Source organism: Strongylocentrotus purpuratus, unplaced genomic scaffold (assembly GCF_000002235.5).
Source record: "Strongylocentrotus purpuratus isolate Spur 01 unplaced genomic scaffold, Spur_5.0 spur5_scaffold_4, whole genome shotgun sequence".
NCBI classification, from domain to species: Eukaryota; Metazoa; Echinodermata; class Echinoidea; order Camarodonta; family Strongylocentrotidae; genus Strongylocentrotus; species Strongylocentrotus purpuratus.
The window spans coordinates 13977936-13998431 of record NW_022145610.1 but is presented as its reverse complement, the minus strand read 5'-3'; the positions used below and the strand labels follow the sequence as shown (position 1 = coordinate 13998431).

At 40.0% G+C, this 20496-nt stretch overlaps 1 protein-coding gene across 2 annotated transcripts; it reads left to right on the top strand.

Moving 5' to 3' along the window:
• Positions 1-10348: 10348 nt before the first annotated feature.
• Positions 10349-20496, top strand: LOC100889773 (midasin). Of its 2 annotated transcripts, none has more exons than XM_003729531.3 (9): positions 10349-10464; positions 11513-13326; positions 14141-14363; positions 14808-14875; positions 15915-16058; positions 16581-16663; positions 17751-17871; positions 19383-19508; positions 20158-20496. In XM_003729531.3, the coding sequence occupies exons 2-9, from the start codon at positions 11586-11588 to the stop codon at positions 20289-20291; spliced, it is 2640 nt and encodes an 879-aa protein (XP_003729579.1). In that variant the 5' UTR covers positions 10349-10464; positions 11513-11585; the 3' UTR covers positions 20292-20496. The 2 variants fall into 2 exon arrangements, with proteins under 2 accessions (XP_003729579.1, XP_011664338.1); XM_011666036.2 differs by having other exon boundaries at positions 10395-10531.

The window sequence follows — 20496 nt, the reverse complement described above, 5'->3', positions numbered from 1 at the left end:
AACATTTGGGAAAAGTTTATCGACCAGATAAATTTGTTGTTTGTTAGAAGTTGTTCTTTAAAAAAAAAAAAAAAAAAAAAAAAAAAAAAGGAAGAAACAAAAGCAAATGCATCAAAGCATGTTTATTTCAGTAATTCACATATGGCTGAAACACAAGAACAAAAGAAATAATACAAGAATTTTCAGTGAAACTATAGTATAAAAATAGACCAGGATAAAGTTTCATTCTGGCAAAGGAGGGATGTCATGATAATGAATATGTATCAGATTATGCAAATGTGACACCTGTGACCTCAGGAGGTCAGATCGCATGTGCGCGATGTATATGCGATACGCGTGACTTGATACCCAGTGCGGGGAATAAACACCAGACTATGGTTTATGGAATTCAACTACTTTGTTAGTTTGTTTGCACTTAATATGTGACAGCGCTCAATAACTTTTGATTCAGAGCCCTAAAAAACATTACCAGGGGGGTTTTTCACAAAGATCCTAAGTTGAACTTATCTCTAAGTTGGACTTAACAATTATGGAAAGCCATCAGCATCATTGAAAATATTTTGTAAAAGTTATTTTAAAAGGCATAAAATGTTGATTCAAATCAATCATGTTTTCTCTTTATTATGAAAGATTTCATGTTCTTGATGTGGAATTTATGAAAAGTTTAAAACACTTTTGCTTTTGAATATATTTTATTTTAAGGCTACAAATGGCTCTCCATAACTTTTAAGTCCAACTTAGATTTAAGTTAGACTTTGAATCTTTGTGAAACACCCCCCTGATGCATATAGTAGGAAGAGCAACATTTCTGCATTCACTGCATCCATCTCACTTGTATGACCATATTTTGATGCCAGGAATTTTGAAAAGGAAAAATTAGCTTTAAAATCATTAAATTGGCAACACATCAAGAGGTTCTTTATCATGATTTTTATCGAAATTTGCAATTTTCTCAACTTTTTGACGCAGTCCGTACATATACAAATTGTTATTAGGGACATTACATTTTATTAGAACATTGTTGATAACAATGAAGGAAATAACATTGTTGCCAATTTGAAGAACAACTCATGATCAATTTTGCCATTATGTAATATAACCCTACACTCAACGTCTGTGTCTAAAAAATTTAGACCACATTTATTTATACAATGTGGGCTTGTTCTAACTTGTGTGCAAATGCTATTAGCAGGTAATTGTACAGGTAGCAACGAACAGAAGGAAAGAAAAAAACTGAAATAAAGTGGTTACTACAGCACATATACGGTAGTTGTTCATCAGCCACTGAAACTGCATGATTACCGGTATACAGGTTTATAGGAGGGATCCTCCTTCTATTATACAACTATTTAAAGATAAAGACCAGTTATGATGGTCATGCGATTGCATTGTGAAAGAAACGTTGTGGAATCGCTCAGAAAAGGTTGATCATCTAGAATATAAGTATTGGTGTGTACTGCAAGGTTCTGGAATCATCAAAATGATAAGAAATTTGACCCAGTCTTCGTAAAGTTACAAGCACTGCATGTACACAGAAAGATGTATATGGGACTATACGCACACATGCGCGACACATGCGTTTATCTCTCACATACCAATAGATAAACTAATTTACCAAATATGTCAATTAGTAGGCGGTTTCCCGGCCAAAAAAATTCCATCATGTATTCGTCAAAACATATTCTTGCACATGATTGGTAATAAGAGCTTCCATTTCATTTTTTGGAATTTGGGGCGTTTCCAATACTGGTTTTTACCTTTAAATTTTTGCAGAGTTGCATGGATAGCTGATAAATAGTGGATACTTAAAGTAATTTGCTGTGCCTTATCTGTAATTTCATGCAGAAAAATATGAAACATCAAACATCATTAAATGAAATCAAGCATGTAACATGGATGTGTTTCTTTGTTGGTAAATTTATGGTGTAGTGTTAAAGAATCATAAAAGTTATAAATTATAAATTGAATGTGATTTGATTTTGTTAATTGTATTTTAATCTGAATTACGAATTGAATGTGATCGAGATGTGAAATGAATTTGATCTGAATTACGAATTTAATTGGTCTAAATCTGTAATTGTATTTAATCTGAATTGCGAATTAATTTATTCCGAACTTGAACTGAATTTAACTTTTAGAAAACTACATGGGGTATGGACTATGTTGCGTGTTAACTAGTAATCCCACATAATTCCCTTTTTTAATTAAACTACTAAAAAGCAGTATCCCTCCAGACAAGAAAACACTTAATAAATGATCACATCCAGACAAATTGATTATGGTTAAAAACTGGTTCTATATTCTATAATTTCACATAAGATACAATGATTACAGAATTATCAGAAACCTCTTCTGTCTATCTCAACAGTGACAGACAATTAAACTATCACTAGGCCCTTGGTAGTTACTATTAATAATCAAACATAGATAACTTCCAACAGCACATTAATGTAAAGGTGACTCAACTTAGTCACTATGGTATTAATGATTACCGCTGAATACAAGTCTCGAAATATCAGGAGTCTAGCTGTTCAGTACAACTTAAAACAGTACTAAAACAAGTCAGTTAAATATCATTCCCACTGCATGAATAATAACAGTCAAGAAAATACTACTCAAATCTAAGCTAGACAGCGTTTAGATTTACTTACATACTACATAGGCACGAAATATTGTGGTTCAAGAAACCGCTAAACAAATCTCTACTTGTGTATGTGTACGGAATGCACAACACGAGAATACAACAATATATCGGTGGATCTAGACTATAGCAGATCCAGATCAGTAGACCAGGCATAGGCCTAGAACTAGTGCAATAATAAACATGTAAAATATGTGTTAGTAAGCGTACGCACTCAACAACAGGCACTCAGTCAGTCAAAATAAGGCCTCACAATGATAAACAATGTAAAGCATAAATCACAATATAATTAACGTTACGTGAGTCATTGGAGTTGAATTCAAAGTAGATCTTCTTCAAGTTCTAGGTAGATGTAGAAACTAGCTAGTCGAAAACAGTGGTCGACGAGCTGGTTGTCGATCGCGTAGGATATGCAGACGATGATCGACGCTAGGTGAATACCACGATGATGAAGACGATGTTGAAGACAATGATGATGACAATGATGAAGACGACGCTGGTGAAGACAGCGATGATGAAGTCGACGATGAAGACGACGCTGGTGAAGACAGCGATGATGAAGACAACGGTGATGAAGACAACGATGATGAATCAGTTAACAGATGAATACAATGATGATGCAGTCAATGTCAATAGATCAACTTCAGTGACTTGCGATGCAGGTCGAAGAATCAAATGTCGAGACAATATATATGCAGTCGATGATAAAAGGTTGTCAAACAATAATGCAGGTGAGAAAAACGTTAGATCATATTAAATGTTCTATTCTCACTGCTGGTGAATTAAAGTGTCGTCAATGTTGAACATCGAGAGAGTCAAAATATATCTTGCAAAACGTACAAGATGTAAATAGGTGAGCACGTCCACCGGGAATGGTCCGGGGACGTAGCAGTTCAATCCTCGTTGGATACAATTTTCTAGGTACAAATATCAACACAATAACAGCATGTGTGTATACCAATATTAAAACAGCTCACTGATTCCCGCACAGGAAAATCAGAAGAGCGCCAATCAACTACAGCGCGATTGGTTCAAAACAAGCGCACATGTATGTTAATAAGGCACGTGATCTAAATACTTATGAATAAATACGCGTACATCTATGTTAATTGGTCATGTGATCAAAATACTAATGAATAAACATCGTTATATAATAAATCGAGTTAAAACCAGTTCTGAGGACATGGCGTAATACCAAATCCTCGAACTCTCAATGACTTCTAAAGCGGCCATTTTGGATTAAAAACGCAATATGTATACCAGTGAATTATAAATGAATGCACTGTAACATTTGTCGCTACATTAACCCCCCTACTAGACCCGAGCTTGCGTAAGCTCCGAGGGGCGAAAATACACACTTAAAAATATAAAGGAAACATATGTACAAAATACATTAATATACATGAAAATAACCACTATTTATGCGACACGTTCAATGTAGTGAACCTGAACGTACCTTTGCGGCCAGTGGACGTGGCGGCCTGAACGTGTGACACGCGCAGCAGGTTGCGATTTCACCAGAGCAGGAGCAGGCGTAGGAGCAGGTGCAGGAGCAGGCGCAGAGGTTGCGCGAAGTGCTGTGCGCAGAGGGGAGGAGACGGTAGGCTCTCCCTCTAGAGGCACGTCAGCCGCGGTAGTCCTAGCCGAAACGCTTTCCAAAAATGCGGGTTTCAGTCGATCAATGCTTACAGAAACATGCTTGCCCTTTTGCTCAATAACGAAAAACTTCGGGTTTCGTTTGAGAACCTTGAACGGACCCAAATACGGAGGCTGTAATGGCTTACGGACAGCATCGATACGCAAGAAAATATGCGTACCAGTATCGAGAGACCTATGTACAAAACTGGTCTGTGGTGACCTACGTGTCGCTGTAGGCGCTAAAACAGACATATGGTCCTTCAAGCGTTGGACGTAGTCCGCGGGGTCAACAGTATCGTGTCGCGTAGGCACTATCAGCTGGCCTGGAAGACGCAACGCCGTCCCGTAGACTAGTTCGGCAGCGGAAGCTCCGATGTCTTCCTTAATAGCTGCGCGGATACCCAACATGACCAAAGGAAGGTATTCTTGCCAACGGTTCGGCTCGGGTTGAGATTTGAGAGAGGCTTTAAGTTGCCGATGGAACCGTTCCACCATACCGTTGGCCTGCGGGTGGTAGGCCGTGGTGGCTATGGTCCGACAACCTAGCAAATTAGCTAATGCAGTGAAAAGCGCAGATTGAAACTGACGACCTCGATCATGCGTAATCGTGGCTGGAGCTCCAAAGCGAGCTACCCAGTTCTCCACTAGAGCTATGGCTACTGTCTCGGCAGTGGCATCCGCTATCGGGATCGCTTCGGGCCAACGGGTGAACCTGTCGATACAAGTCAGCAGATAAATGTGCCCTTTCGAGGGCGGTAGTGGCCCAACAAGATCAATATGAACGTGTGCAAAACGGGCATCGGGGTTGGCAAAAGTGCCAAGCGGTGAGTGCGTATGACGTTGGATCTTTGCGCGCTGACATGGGATGCAAGTACGCGCCCATGTACAAATGTCCTTGTTCATACCCCGCCACACAAAACGGGCCGCTATAAGCTTTTGCGAAGCTTTAATGCCCGGATGCGCGAGATTGTGCAGATTGTCAAACAACGATCGACGGTGCGCTACCGATACATACGGCCGCGGATGCCCTGTGGACATGTCGCACCAAATGTGCGCGTCCCCTTCCGGAAGGAGGACCTTCTCAAATTTGAGCGAGGTTGACGTGTCTGAGCGCAGAGCAGCGAGCTCAACGTCATCGACTTGGTCGGTCGCAACTACACGCAGGTTAATCGAGTTCGGTAATTGCACTGAGTCAATCTCGGTGCGAGAAAGTGCATCAGCTACCTGATTATCAACGCCTCGAATATGGCGTATGTCGGAGGTAAACTGTGACACGTAATCGAGTTGCCGCGCTTCCCTAGGGGAATGTCGATCGGGCGATGTCTTGAGTGCGAAGGTAAGAGGCTTGTGGTCTGTAAAAACAAAAAAATCACGCCCCTCTAAGAAGTATCGGAAATGGCGTATTCCGAGGTAAATGGCTAGCAGCTCTCGACCAAAGGTACTATACCTAGTCTCGGGAGGCTTGAGGCGGCGAGAAAAGAACGCAAGCGGTCGCCACTCCCCTTCATGGAGTTGCTGTAACACACCACCTACGGCGAGATCGGAAGCGTCTACCGCGAGGCTTGTAGGTAGCTCAACAGACGGGTATGTAAGCATCGTGACGTTCGCGAGGTCCTCTTTGACAGCCGCGAAAGCAGAGTCGCACACAGGGGACCAATCTAACGCCTTTCGAGAGCGCTTAGGTTGCTTGCGCAGCAAATCAGTCAAGGCGGCCAGCGAGGATGCGCACTTAGGCATAAATCGGCGGTAAAAATTAACCATGCCTAAGAACCGGCGCAGCTGGCGTAGCGAGGTAGGGCGCGGAAATTTGCGAATTACCACGACCTTGTCATCCATCGGGGAGACGCCCTGGGCAGTCACATGGTGCCCTAGAAAGTCTAGTGCTTCGACTCCAAACTGGCATTTGTCAGGATGCACTACTACTCCATAATCACGGAGGCTTGTGAACAGCTGGCGCAAATGAGTCTCGTGCTGTTCGGGATTCTCGCTGGCAACAAGAATATCATCAAGATACACGAATACAAATGGCAGGTCACGGACGACCCTATCAATAAACCTTTGAAAGGTTTGCGCCGCGTTGCGTAGTCCGAATGGCATGCGTCGGAAATGGAATAACCCAAAAGGGGTTGTCAGCGCGGTCTTCTTCACATCATCAGGGTGTACGGGGATCTGATGATATGCGCGCACTAAGTCAACTTTGGAAAATACGCACTTGTCTCGCAACTGTGCGGCAAAGTCGTGAAGGTGCGGAATGGGATAGCGATCCGGGACGGTCACGCGATTAAGAGCGCGGTAATCGCCACATGGTCGCCAACCGCCTGACTTCTTTGGCACCATGTGGAGCGGCGACGCCCATGAACTGTCTGAGGGCTCGACAATGCCTAAATCGAGTAACCGGCCAAACTCGTCTTTAGCGATCTTGTGTTTGTCCGGCGCTAAGCGTCGAGGTCGTGCCGAAACTGGTGGGCCGGTTGTGAGTATTCTATGTGTGACGTCATGTTTCAACGGACAGTTCTTAAACATGGGCCGAGTTACTTCCGTGAACTCGGCAAGTAAGCGTTTGTAGACAGAATCGGAGTCTACTTGCACTATTGTGAGATTCAGCGACGGTAAGTCGGAGGCGATGCCATGTACGGACAGACTAGTGGTGGCATCCCAAAGTCGGTTTGTGCGCAAATCCACTAGTAAGCCGTAATGCCTCAAAAAATCTGCGCCGAGGATAGGCTGCGAAACATCGGCCAATATGAATGACCACTTAAACGAACGCCGCAGCCCAATACACACTGTGAGCTCACGCTGCCCATATGTGCATATGCGCGTCTTGTTTGCAGCCTGCAAAACGAGTGGCATAAGGTGCCTCTTATCAGCGGTGTTGGCAGGAATTACGCTTACCGCGGCACCCGTATCGACCAAAAATCGTGTCCCAGAATCTCTATCTGTGACATAGAACAAGCGACCGTCACGAAGAGGGCCAGTGAGGGGTGTCGCGCCCACCTCCTGGCCTAGTTGTTTTCCGCCGGCTTGCTATATGTGCATGGCGGGCGGCACTGGTGAGCCTTGTCACCCCACTTCTCATGATACCAGCAAACTTCAGAAGTGCTCGCTGATTTATAGCCGGATGAGTCGCGCTTCCTGTTGCTGCTCATGCTGCTGCTTCGGTTCCGCATGCAACCGATAGTGGCGGTCAATTCCTTGACCAATTTCGTGAGCGCAGCAACTTGGTGCTGAAGAGTATTGGGTTCAGTCATGACGCCGCGCCACGCCCACTGTTCACACAACTAAATTCAATGTATCAGTAAGAAATGTGATTATCTAATGGTAAAAAAAAAATATTAATAAGCAAAGGTAATCTAACTAAATGTTTCTTATCTCAGGGGGATCACGTCGGGGTCACCAATTTAGAAAACTACATGGGGTATGGACTATGTTGCGTGTTAACTAGTAATCCCACATAATTCCCTTTTTTAATTAAACTACTAAAAAGCAGTATCCCTCCAGACAAGAAAACACTTAATAAATGATCACATCCAGACAAATTGATTATGGTTAAAAACTGGTTCTATATTCTATAATTTCACATAAGATACAATGATTACAGAATTATCAGAAACCTCTTCTGTCTATCTCAACAGTGACAGACAATTAAACTATCACTAGGCCCTTGGTAGTTACTATTAATAATCAAACATAGATAACTTCCAACAGCACATTAATGTAAAGGTGACTCAACTTAGTCACTATGGTATTAATGATTACCGCTGAATACAAGTCTCGAAATATCAGGAGTCTAGCTGTTCAGTACAACTTAAAACAGTACTAAAACAAGTCAGTTAAATATCATTCCCACTGCATGAATAATAACAGTCAAGAAAATACTACTCAAATCTAAGCTAGACAGCGTTTAGATTTACTTACATACTACATAGGCACGAAATATTGTGGTTCAAGAAACCGCTAAACAAATCTCTACTTGTGTATGTGTACGGAATGCACAACACGAGAATACAACAATATATCGGTGGATCTAGACTATAGCAGATCCAGATCAGTAGACCAGGCATAGGCCTAGAACTAGTGCAATAATAAACATGTAAAATATGTGTTAGTAAGCGTACGCACTCAACAACAGGCACTCAGTCAGTCAAAATAAGGCCTCACAATGATAAACAATGTAAAGCATAAATCACAATATAATTAACGTTACGTGAGTCATTGGAGTTGAATTCAAAGTAGATCTTCTTCAAGTTCTAGGTAGATGTAGAAACTAGCTAGTCGAAAACAGTGGTCGACGAGCTGGTTGTCGATCGCGTAGGATATGCAGACGATGATCGACGCTAGGTGAATACCACGATGATGAAGACGATGTTGAAGACAATGATGATGACAATGATGAAGACGACGCTGGTGAAGACAGCGATGATGAAGTCGACGATGAAGACGACGCTGGTGAAGACAGCGATGATGAAGACAACGGTGATGAAGACAACGATGATGAATCAGTTAACAGATGAATACAATGATGATGCAGTCAATGTCAATAGATCAACTTCAGTGACTTGCGATGCAGGTCGAAGAATCAAATGTCGAGACAATATATATGAAGTCGATGATAAAAGGTTGTCAAACAATAATGCAGGTGAGAAAAACGTTAGATCATATTAAATGTTCTATTCTCACTGCTGGTGAATTAAAGTGTCGTCAATGTTGAACATCGAGAGAGTCAAAATATATCTTGCAAAACGTACAAGATGTAAATAGGTGAGCACGTCCACCGGGAATGGTCCGGGGAGCGCGTCCGGGGACGTAGCAGTTCAATCCTCGTTGGATACAATTTTCTAGGTACAAATATCAACACAATAACAGCATGTGTGTATACCAATATTAAAACAGCTCACTGATTCCCGCACAGGAAAATCAGAAGAGCGCCAATCAACTACAGCGCGATTGGTTCAAAACAAGCGCACATGTATGTTAATAAGGCACGTGATCTAAATACTTATGAATAAATACGCGTACATCTATGTTAATTGGTCATGTGATCAAAATACTAATGAATAAACATCGTTATATAATAAATCGAGTTAAAACCAGTTCTGAGGACATGGCGTAATACCAAATCCTCGAACTCTCAATGACTTCTAAAGCGGCCATTTTGGATTAAAAACACAATATGTATACCAGTGAATTATAAATGAATGCACTGTAACATTTGTCGCTACAAACTACTTACCGGTAGTCTGAATTTATGAATCGAATTTTAGTCTGCATGTTGAACTATCCCATTTGTTGTTACCTATGTCCAAGTTAAATGTTCTACTCTGTACCCATCTGTATCTTATTGATGTTTATAATGTGTAATCTTGTACTGACATGCAAATGAAACAAATTTCCAATCATTGGACAATAAATTTGAATATGAATATGAATATGAAAGTGTGACAGAATGGTCACAAAAATGAAACAAGTCATAAGCTGTCAGCATTTTTTTTAATGCCTTCATATTTTTCTCATTAATGCTTAGTTTAGTTGGGTGGTCTTGTATATTCTCTGAAAGCTGTCTAAAAATGATGAATATTTAGTAAGGACAAATATTATTTGATGTTCAGAAAAAAAAGGAAAGAAAATAGGAAGAGAGAGTGAGATATAGAGAGAAACAGAGAGAGAGAGATAGAGAGAGAGGGGGGGGGGGGGAGGGGGCATTTATTTAGAGATATACTTAGTATATCATATGGTGGTACAACTACAAACTATAGAGAAGTACTTTCGTTAAGGAATTAGCATTATGATTTATCATACATTTCGAGCATATATAGCAGAGTCAACAAGCAGAATTTGTGTATTACTTAAAAAGCTTATAGGCCTATTGTTAAATTGTTTTGATCCCCAAAGTTGGGATGGTGGGGGAAATGCATGATGCCCCATCACTAAAGTAGGGGGGGGGTCAGGATATGCCCCGTCCCCTGTCATTTGACACTGTCTTGCCATACCATCAAATCAAAATATCATGTTCAAGAGGTTTTTTTTTTTTATATCTACATCGCCACACATGCACCGCAAGATGCGCGAACTCGAGACGAGTGCAAGCGATGTTGCCTTGGTAACCCGCGGCGACGCTGCATGCTGCATCGCAGGTGCATGATAGTTTCGCTAGGTCTAGGGAAAGCCGAAGAACTTTACAAGAACATGTAAATATTGATCTTATTAATGTTTCAGAAATGTTCATAGCCTATCAATGTGAATATTAGGATACAGGTGATGTGTGATTAATATTTATTCTGTGTTCACTTGCTACAAAGCCTACAAGAAACAAACAATCATTGTTTACTTTTGGGCACTTGCATGCATGTTCATTGCAAGTGTCAGCGCGCCTCGGAACTCGTTTTGCCCGGAGCTGTAGGCACAGTTATCTGTGAATTCCCGTCTGGCAATACGCATGGTGCTAGCTGAGCATTGGCAGCTGCAAGCTGCCGTTGAAGGTGTTGGACATTATGGAACTCACTTGGTCACTTTACCTTTGATTTACATTGACTTGCCTTGGGTATATGGTATCATATACCTCTGATATTTAGACTTACATGCAGTTATAGACTACTAGTACTACTTTAATTTGTTGTAGCTACAATTAGTGATTATCATATTTTGAATGCTTCGCCTTCGACCCTTCGTGATGTTTACCAATTAAGCTAGTTCTTGTTATTAAATTGCCATGGCGGGCCAATTTGGTCTTGTTTAAATAGTAAAACTCAGCTACCCAAATACACTGAGTCAACTATCTGCATGAATCTCGACTCTAATTCTAAACCGGAAGGAGGCAGATGCAACCAAACAAGAAGAATAACTGAGGGGAGAGTATTGATATTATTATTTTAAAATAATGAACTGCAAACTTATTAATTCATTCACACCTAGATCTATTGACCTAGCAATTTCATTCTAGGAGAAATGTGAGCCATAATTTCTTGTATTTTGCATATCCCTAGGCTATAGGACCCTAAAGTTCCTAGCCTGGCCAGACTCGCCGGCATCGAAAGCGACCTGTAGCTGTATTTAGCAAAACCTTGGACTATTTTAGTTGTTTGCATTTTACTAGATATCTGTTGCAGACCCATGCACACTTTATATCAATGAATTGATTGGGACAAAATGTTTATCAGCTGACGTGACCCTTGCTGTTGATTAATACACTATTTTAGTACCTAAATATGCATAATTTTTTTTGCTTCTCATGTTCAGGTGCCACATGTTAACGAAAATGATGGAATCCACGTGAGGATTGTCGCCAACTGTGCTGGAGCCTAAAAGCACCATGGAAGCAGAAGCTCAACCTAGTGTGGTTGATGGGTCAGAGGTCAAGGATGAGGTCAAAGGTGAAGAGGTGACAGACGATGTGGAAGTGACCTTAGAGCAACGTGTTAGTGGAGATGAGGATGTAAAGACAGCTGAAGATGCAGGAGTAAGTGAAGATCAAACCACGCTGCAAGGTGATAAGGGAGCAGGGGACTCTCATCCAAATGAAGAGACTGAGATAACTGCAGAACAAGCCGAGAGAGACATACATGTAGATGGAAATGAAAGGGAAGGTGAACGGGATGATGCAAATGATGAGGGAGAAACTGAGGTGAAAAGTGAGGACAAGTTAGAGCAAGGAGAAATCCATATAGCAGATGAGCTGAGAAGGTCAAGGAAGGAAGATGAGGGGGATGAGGTAGTGTCTTCTAAAGTGACCACAGTGTCCTTTGCAAGTGAAGTCCAAGTCCTGAATGAAGATGAGCTTGAGGAGCAGTGGACACCGACTGGAGGGGATGATGATGGTGGTGTGGATGCTGATAAGGGAGATGATGACACTGGAGGTATCGTTGAACCTGAGGACAACAAAACAGAGGCCGTTGGGAGCTCTACCAACATGGCAAGAGCAGAAGATAGACATCATTCAGAAGAAGAAGTTTCAGCAGCACAAGACAGCAATGAACTTGAAAGCATTCCTGGAGCTACACCTCAAGCAGGTGAGCAGGAGCAATCTGACTTGGATACTGCTGAAAATGTTGCTTCCATGGAGGAAGCAGTTCCTGATGTTGAGAAGGCTTCAGAAGAAGTTGACATAGTCACGACAGAGCAGGGTCAAGCGGTTGAAGAAGAGCAGCCTCTTCCAGAGACAGCACCTTCCGGGGATGCGAGAGTGGTCACAGCTGAGCAGAATCTGGAGGCCAAACAAGGAGAAGAGGATGGAGATGAGATATTCGATGATATCCCTGTACTCCAAGCTATGGAAGAAACACGGAAAGAAACGGTCCATGAATATGAGGAAGTTGTCCATAGAAGTGTAAACTCGAGTGCTCCTCAGATTACCCTGGAAGCAACTGTGGAGGACAACACAGAGCAGGTTATTGCCGAGGTTGAAGGAACAGAGGAAGGAGAAGAGACTGAAACACATGAGAATGTTCCTGTTCTTCAATCCGAAGAGGTCGAGGCTGAGAATGCTTTTGTTGAAGCAGAAGCAGGTCTTCTAGCAGGTGCTCCTGAGGATGTTGTGGAAGCAACAGTAATGGAAGAAGCTACTAGTCAGGAACACCATGAATCAGGTAGCCAAGAGGCTGAAGATAATGTGTTGGGAGTAGAGGTTCATATGGATGGTAACGGTGATCAACAAGAAAAACTGGACGATGGAAAAGATGGAGCAGTGGACAGTCATATAGAACTTCACACGGATGATGCTTTACAGGACGAAAATACAAATTTTGAGGAAAACCAGGATGAAAATTATACGCGAGACCTAACATATCCTTCAGAGTCTATCCCATATGAGACAGATCCCAACTTGTCTTCGGTTAACCAAGAAGATGATCCAACAACTGGTAACTACTCAGAGTATCAACAACAACAACCGATATTAGCGAGTGATTTTGATCCGCTGCCTCCTATAGAGCCAGAGATGGTTAGGCACGATATTCTCCAACTACAAGAGGAGCGAAGGATTGAAGGTCTCAGTCCCATTGAACTCTTGACCCAAGCCAACCAAGCTCATGGAATATTACCATCCCCTCTCCGATGTGAGTACCTTATCTACCTCTGTCTTCTCATAATCTTAGGTGTAGGACTAATAATGCAAGAATTGAAAGTTACTGGGAATATTGTCCTGAGCTTAAAATAGAAACAAAACCTTCAAACCTTTGCCTGCTCTTCTGACACATGGAAATTGTGTTTTTTGACATGTCTTCAAGCTTACTTTGGAGCACAGACTAAAATGAGAAACATGCTAACATTAATTAAAAAAGAAAACATGTTATTATTGGAAGTATTCATTAAGGCAGAGTGCTTTTGTGTAAATATACTTTACATTTTGCGATGACTTTTTCAAGAAGTTTAACTTAGCAAAGTACTTTCTCAGCCCCCAAAATCAAATACGGTAAACAAAAACTTATTAGTCAGCCATGTTGCCACTAATTTTTTTTTTTTAATTCTTAGGATACATACCGGGTACCCTTTTATTTTCCCATTGCTTTTTGTAAGAATTTCAATTCTGTCGGCCAGTTAGGCCTGTTTAGCTATAGCAAATTCTTAAGACTTGTGAGGGAATATGCATTAAATCCTTACACAAATCATGTATTTAGGATTTCAGAACTCTATACACGCATTCAATCTTCCTACTTTTTAAAAACAAGCTCTAAACAAGCTTTCTTTAAATTCAAAGCTGTTGAGTCATGTCCTTTTATCTTTACCAGTTAAAGCCGGGGTAATGAAATGATTGCAGGGCCCTCGGGAAGAACAGTTTGAATACTGATGAGGCTACCCTGGGTATACAATTAGACATATTATCATTATTATTACTATTATTATTATTATTATCACCTGTTTGTTCCATAGCTCCACATCACCAGCAGCATCCTAGGAGTGGCTCAAACTCAAAGCTAGAATCAATGAGCCGGGCGACAAGTCTGTCCATGGTCCAGATTGCTCGCATCCCATCGCCGCCTGCTCACGTCAAGGCCCAGATGATGATAGATGAAGAGAGAAGGGCGTCGACTAGAACATCCAGTAGGCTGCCCCCGTCAGTGATGAAGATGTCTTCGGTCATGGTCAATGCTAGGTAACAATGCTAAATATTTTGTTTTAAAGCCCCAGTGCACCACCTTTGGCTAATTGCGCCCTCTATATAGCATACAATACCTAATCGGTGACCATTGGTCCCCCATGATCCTCTTTTTCTCATGTTAATTGAGAGCTGATTTGATGACATACATGTACATGTAACCACCTGTACAGTGACCATGCAGGGAGGTCTAATCCCTCTTGGCCAAACTAGTGCAAAGTTACATGATACAGTTTTTATGTGAGTTCCAGCTATCCTGAAATTGGGGAAAACTTGGAAAAATGTCTTCCCTTTTTTTCCAGTCATGGAGTTTGAGAAAGATCACTTACAACTGTAAATCAAGGCACAGTCAGGGAATTTCAGGCAGTTGTAGAATGAGGCTTCACACTTGTCTCATTTCACTAAATCTTTTCAAAAAAAATCTCCCTACTTTTAATTCAGGAAAAAGGCAGTGAAGAACAGAGATGCAAGTGTGTACTATGAGGAGAGACAGTTCCACAAAACCATAGGTAAGCTTACATTTGTAATGGATTTTTCCTTGCCTCTAACATTCTTTAATATTGTGGGAATTGATTATTTTTTTATTTAAAAAAAATAAATTATTCTGCTCTTGATAATGAGCCAGAAACTAGTTTTTTTTTGCATCCATTCAGCTCATGGGTCCATTAGGGTAACTATTGTATTGAAAATCTTCTTCTTAAAAAAAAAAAAAAATCTTTCTCTTGGTATGAAGAAGTAATCTTTTTGTACATTAGGGTAATAAAGTGCCAGATAAACATTCTGGGGAGTGAAAGTCTTAACTAATTGATCAGCCTTTTAATTTAGTTTCACCCCCCCCCCCCTGGTATCAGTAGTGATTATGATGTGCAAGAACAGTCTAGATAGGGATCCCATCAGGATAAGAAAGAAGAAGAAATCAATAGATAATACATGATGATTTGCAGTTGCATACGTTGCCGTAATCAGGGCTTCGATCGTTACAGAAATCTTAGCGTTTGATTGTACGATTGATTTTTGTGATTGATTTTCTTGGGAATGAAAGTCTTAACTATTAAATTGATCAGCATTTTAATAGCATCTATAGTGATCAATGCGGTCAGTCACAAAAATAAATTTACATTCGCTAAGATTTGTGTTACAGGGCCCGGGGCCCTGTTTCATTAAACTTGTTATCAATAACACGTAACAATAACTGTTATAAGCTACTGAAATCGTGGCATCTGATTGGCTGAGAGCAGATTTGTCATAGAAATTTATCATTTGTTATTGATAACAGGTTTTATGAAACAGGGCCCTGGTCATCTGTAGAAGCTTACCAAATACAAACTGTACTTGTTCCCATATCGCTTTATTGATAATCATCATTATCATCGATCATTATCATTAATCATCATTATCAACAAATTAAGTAAAGTATACAATAGTTTGAGAAACAAAGAAACAAATTGTATGTTCACACTGTATATACTGTACACACTTTTTACAAAGAAACCGGTACTAAACATTAAATCATCCACTATGTAATTTTGCTTTTGTGTTTGTTTGAAGGTCTGGACGAAGCCATCAACAGCCGACCCCCAATGCCCTTTGACCTTGATACGCCTGGACCATGTCTATACTCTCCCAGAAACAAGCCTTTGTATGAAGATAATGCTCCTGAATATTCCTTTGGCATGAAGTTTCCTGAGAGAGGTAAGCCCAGGATAGCTAGATCCTTTAATATTTCTTTTTTGTTTTGTTTCATGCTTTGTTAATTGTGTATCTACCGGTATTAATGATGATAATGCCCTTCAGCACTCAGCACATATTTTGTCTGTGTTTACATGGCTTGTAACTTAATTTTAATTTTTTTCTGGTGTGAAATCTACTCTTATAATAATATACGCCTATATAAAAAAAAATTAAAAAGAATATAAACTGTTTTTCTATGTAAAATGTGGAATAAATAAAACTTCAAACTTCAAAACTTCAATAGAATGTTTTTTTTTGTATTACTAATTTGTCTGTTCAGAGCCAGAAGGGTGTTTACCCTGTGTGTTGAAGTATAAAAGTAACCCCCTTCTAGCTCCAAATAGACTGTAAATTAATAGACAATAAAACTTGAGTTGTAAATCTCATGCTTGAGCTTGCTAATGCTAGTGGAGTACCGGTAGTTTCATCTTTGTCAAAGGACATGAATTCATCACAACTACTTTTTGGTGTTTTTCTCTTCAGCTGGTGGCGGACGCACAGCGTACTCCAAGACTTGGTTCAACAGTAACGACAACTACACGGTCAAGACAAGATTTGAAAGAAGGGTAAGTGTGATATCAAAGACTTTTGTGCCTTTTCACTACTGTATTTAAATCTAATCATGTTTACTACCTGACAAACTATTATTACATAAGCAGAATGAAATTTTTCGGTACTACTGTGTATGTGATCTTGGTCTTGTTTCATACATGCTAGCAATAACAAGTTACAATAAATGTTATAAGCTACTGAAATCATGGCATTTGATTGGCTGAGGGCAAATTTGCCATAGAAATTTAGCATTTGTTTCTGATAACAAGTTTTATGAAACAGGGCTCAGATTGTAAGATTCATTAGCGTGAACGTGTCTATAGAAACTTGTCTCTAGTGAGAAGCCAATTCATGTTGGTAGTGCAATGATATTTATGGGTTCTATAGTAGATATTGTTTTCATTAACTTAAAGTTATTAAAGTTTTCTAGTGAAACAAAAACACACACACTTGAAGGAGGTTTCATGGAAAAGATTTCTGTCACCAGAAATGATAAAAAAAAATTGAAAACAAAATCAATTTTGATTCAAATCACCAATTTAGTCACATTTTCTTCTTGAAGATAAAAAAACAATGAAATAGAATAAAAAAGAAAAGAAGATTGTTGGCCAGAAGTGAAGATTAACTTTTAAGTACCAGTTGCTTATTGTGCATACCCTGTACATTGGAATAAACAAACAAACAAACTAACTGTAATCACGGTAGAGGTTTACGGTACACCATGTGTAAAGTCCTAAAAGGACTAAGGAAAGTGGATAGAAATTAGAAGTGAAAATAGAAAGGCGAGAAAGTGGAGGTTGGAAGGAAGAGTATCTTTCAGAAGTGAGTATAGTCCTGAAAAGGACTGTAAACCAGAAAGTTGTAGATAGGATGAGAGGTTTGAGTTTCTATTTTCACTTCTAATTTCTATCCACTTTCCTTAGTCCTTCTAGGACTTTACACATGGTGTACCGTAAACCTCTACCGTGATTATTCATACCACCATGCAAACCTTCAAACATCAAACTAACTGTAGTTGAAAAAACGTTAAGTTTCACAGTACAAACAAATTGAATTTTACATTTGATTTATAAAGTGCATTTTGTGTGTTTGTATTGACAGTGGCCCTCACCCAACGCCTATGGTAAAGGGAGATCTATGGTTGGTAGGAAGGTTCCTGATAAGAAAGACTATCCCTCATTCAGCATGAGAGGAAAAACAAACTTCATCATCAACAAAAGAGGTAAGCTTAAAGGCATCGTTTAACTATGTCAATTCTGAGATTGTCTATGATATGGTGTAATATTGAAGACCTAAAAAATTCTGCTTCAAAATGATCATGAAGTGCCTCAAAAATAGTTTTTAAAATCTTTGAGGGACCGGTTTCATCTTACCGGTACTCATTTCCCCCCAATAGACTCTAGTGTTATAAAAACCACTATGAAAACAAATTCTGAAATTTCTAATTCCAATCATAGATATCTTGATAATCAGACAGGTGATTGGCTTGTAAAAGTCATGGGATTCATGTATGACCTAAAGGGTTATAATTATGATTGCAGCATGAACTAAATCCAGGATTTTTTTTAAGAATCTGAGGCCATGTTTAATACCCAATACCTTTAAATAGAAGGTTGAGTTCTGGGAAGAGGTGAAAAATAATTTGTGAGCATTACTCATTCTTATTATGCAAGTGTGGAAGAACATCAGTTAAGACATGTTCCCTGAAAAGCATGGCTCTTCAAATGCCTTCATATTCTAAATATGCATGTAACATCGTAAAAATCGGGGGGCCGGCTTTTTACGCCACATGTTTGTGTAGTCCCATATACATCTTTCTGTGCAAGTGTTTGTAACTTTTCCAAGACTTGGCCAAATTTCTTATCATTTTGATGATTCCAGAACCTTGCAATACACACACATTCTTATATGCTAGATGATCAACCTTTTCTGGTCGGTTCCACACCGTTTTCTTTCATAATGCAATCGCATGACCACAACTCAACTTCATCTTTAACAATGGAGGTTGGTTTGGATGCAACTGCTTCTTACAATAATCCTGAAGATTGATGCAGTTTATAAGATGGGTTCAAGAATGTAGCCAATGGCAAACCTGTATTCAAGTCACATGTTTCTCCTTTAATTTTTTTTTCGATCGTGCTCGGCTATGCACTTTTTGTGCAGCAGTGAGATGCTAGTTATGTGCAACACTATGCAAGCTCAATGCAGCGCTACTGTTAATCCACATATTGATGCTTCAAAGTTCAGAAGCGATGCAATACCGGTACTTGTAATTTCATATTTCAAGGACATTGATGATAAGCACACTGTGATGCGCATCATACAGCCTAACGGCAGGCGTGCAAAAACATGTTTATTTCATTAATATGGCATACTCGGTTCGACCCCTACCGTAGAGCTCTCCGAAAAGGCACATTTTCAAACGACAATATCTCCTTCATTTTATCACTTTTTTGCGCTCCGTTTTTCTGCAATATCATAGTAAATATCTGGAGTTACTTAATATTTAAGAATATTCATTATACAAATCCTGTAAATAATTCAATTTCCATGTTAATTTTTTTTTTTAACAAAGATGAAAACTTTGAAAACAACTCAATTTTTGACACATAGTTTCATTTTTGGCCTCAAATAAATTTGGTTTCAAAATTAGCACCACAATATTGGCTTTCCAGTGCACATAAAATTTAGTAATATCTGTACTATATCTTCTTATGTCTATTATTACCCTAGGGTCTGAGAATGAGCCTGGACCAGACCAGTACCACCGTCAGAGATCTGATCCCTTACTCTTCCGTCGAGCTCCAGCCTTCAGTATGGGGGCCAAGCTAGACCGGGGCAGGCTCTTTGGAGCACCTGGTAAGAACACTGTCTATCCTAAAATCAACTTTTTTTTTCATGCAAAACTTGGCCATCAATGATAAAGTACAGGATAAAGAGTTTAGCTTTGTACTTGCATGTACAGTTAACTAAATCATTTATACCCTTACCCAGTTTTATAATTTTGTAAGTATGTGAAAAATCGATTAGTCTCAATTTTGTAAATCTTTTTGTTCTTTCCCTATTATCATTGGTATATAATGCTGTTCAAGAAACAAAGGTTATCTTGTAATTGTTGCCACCCCCCCCCCCCCACTCCCCGTCGATTAAGAGCCCCGCTCCAAGTTACTCTGAAGTGCAGCTTTTGTTCAAAGTTGAATTATATGCTCACAAATTATCTGTTAAAGTAGAATTTGTGTTATACTCATCCTGCTTATTTAGAAATTTAAATTGCAATCTCCTCAATTTATTGGAAATCTTGATTTTGTAACAGCTGGCGATTGATCAAGTGTTTTATATGCTGTACACATTTCTGCAATTTGCCCATGTGGCTGCAAACAAATGTTTAAATAAACCATTACCGAACCATCTTCACCATCTTCACCAATGATTTACCTTTATTGCTCTAGTTCATGAATTCATTTTCAGTGCTTAATGTTTCGAGATTTGTTATGCTTTGCCTCAACAGAAATCACGCCAGCCCCAAACTACTACAACCCTCACACCAAGTACACCTCACGAAAGGTCACCTACCCTGCATTCACCATCTCTGGCATCAGAAAACCTAAAAGTCATGCACTGGGGCCACATGCCACACTCTAAGGGCTGGCCTGGAGGTGTCGTGGTACAGTGGTTCATTCGCTCGACTCTCAATCCAAGAGTTGAGGGTTCAAATCACCTACCCCGTTTACACCATCTCTGGCACCAGGAAGCCTAAAAGTCATGCACTGGGGCCTCATGCTACACTCTAGGGTGGTAAAGTGGTTCATTCACTTGACTCTTACTCTTTTCACACTGGTTTTTGGCT

Bases quoted from the DNA above. Each gene is read 5' to 3' on its own strand.
- LOC100889773 (XM_003729531.3), top strand. From the start codon at position 11,586: ATGGAAGCAGAAGCTCAACCTAGTGTGGTTGATGGGTCAGAGGTCAAG. The intron at 16,664-17,750 runs GTAAGTGTGATA...TTGTATTGACAG, and splicing joins AGACAAGATTTGAAAGAAGG to TGGCCCTCACCCAACGCCTA. The intron at 19,509-20,157 runs GTAAGAACACTG...TTGCCTCAACAG, and splicing joins CAGGCTCTTTGGAGCACCTG to AAATCACGCCAGCCCCAAAC.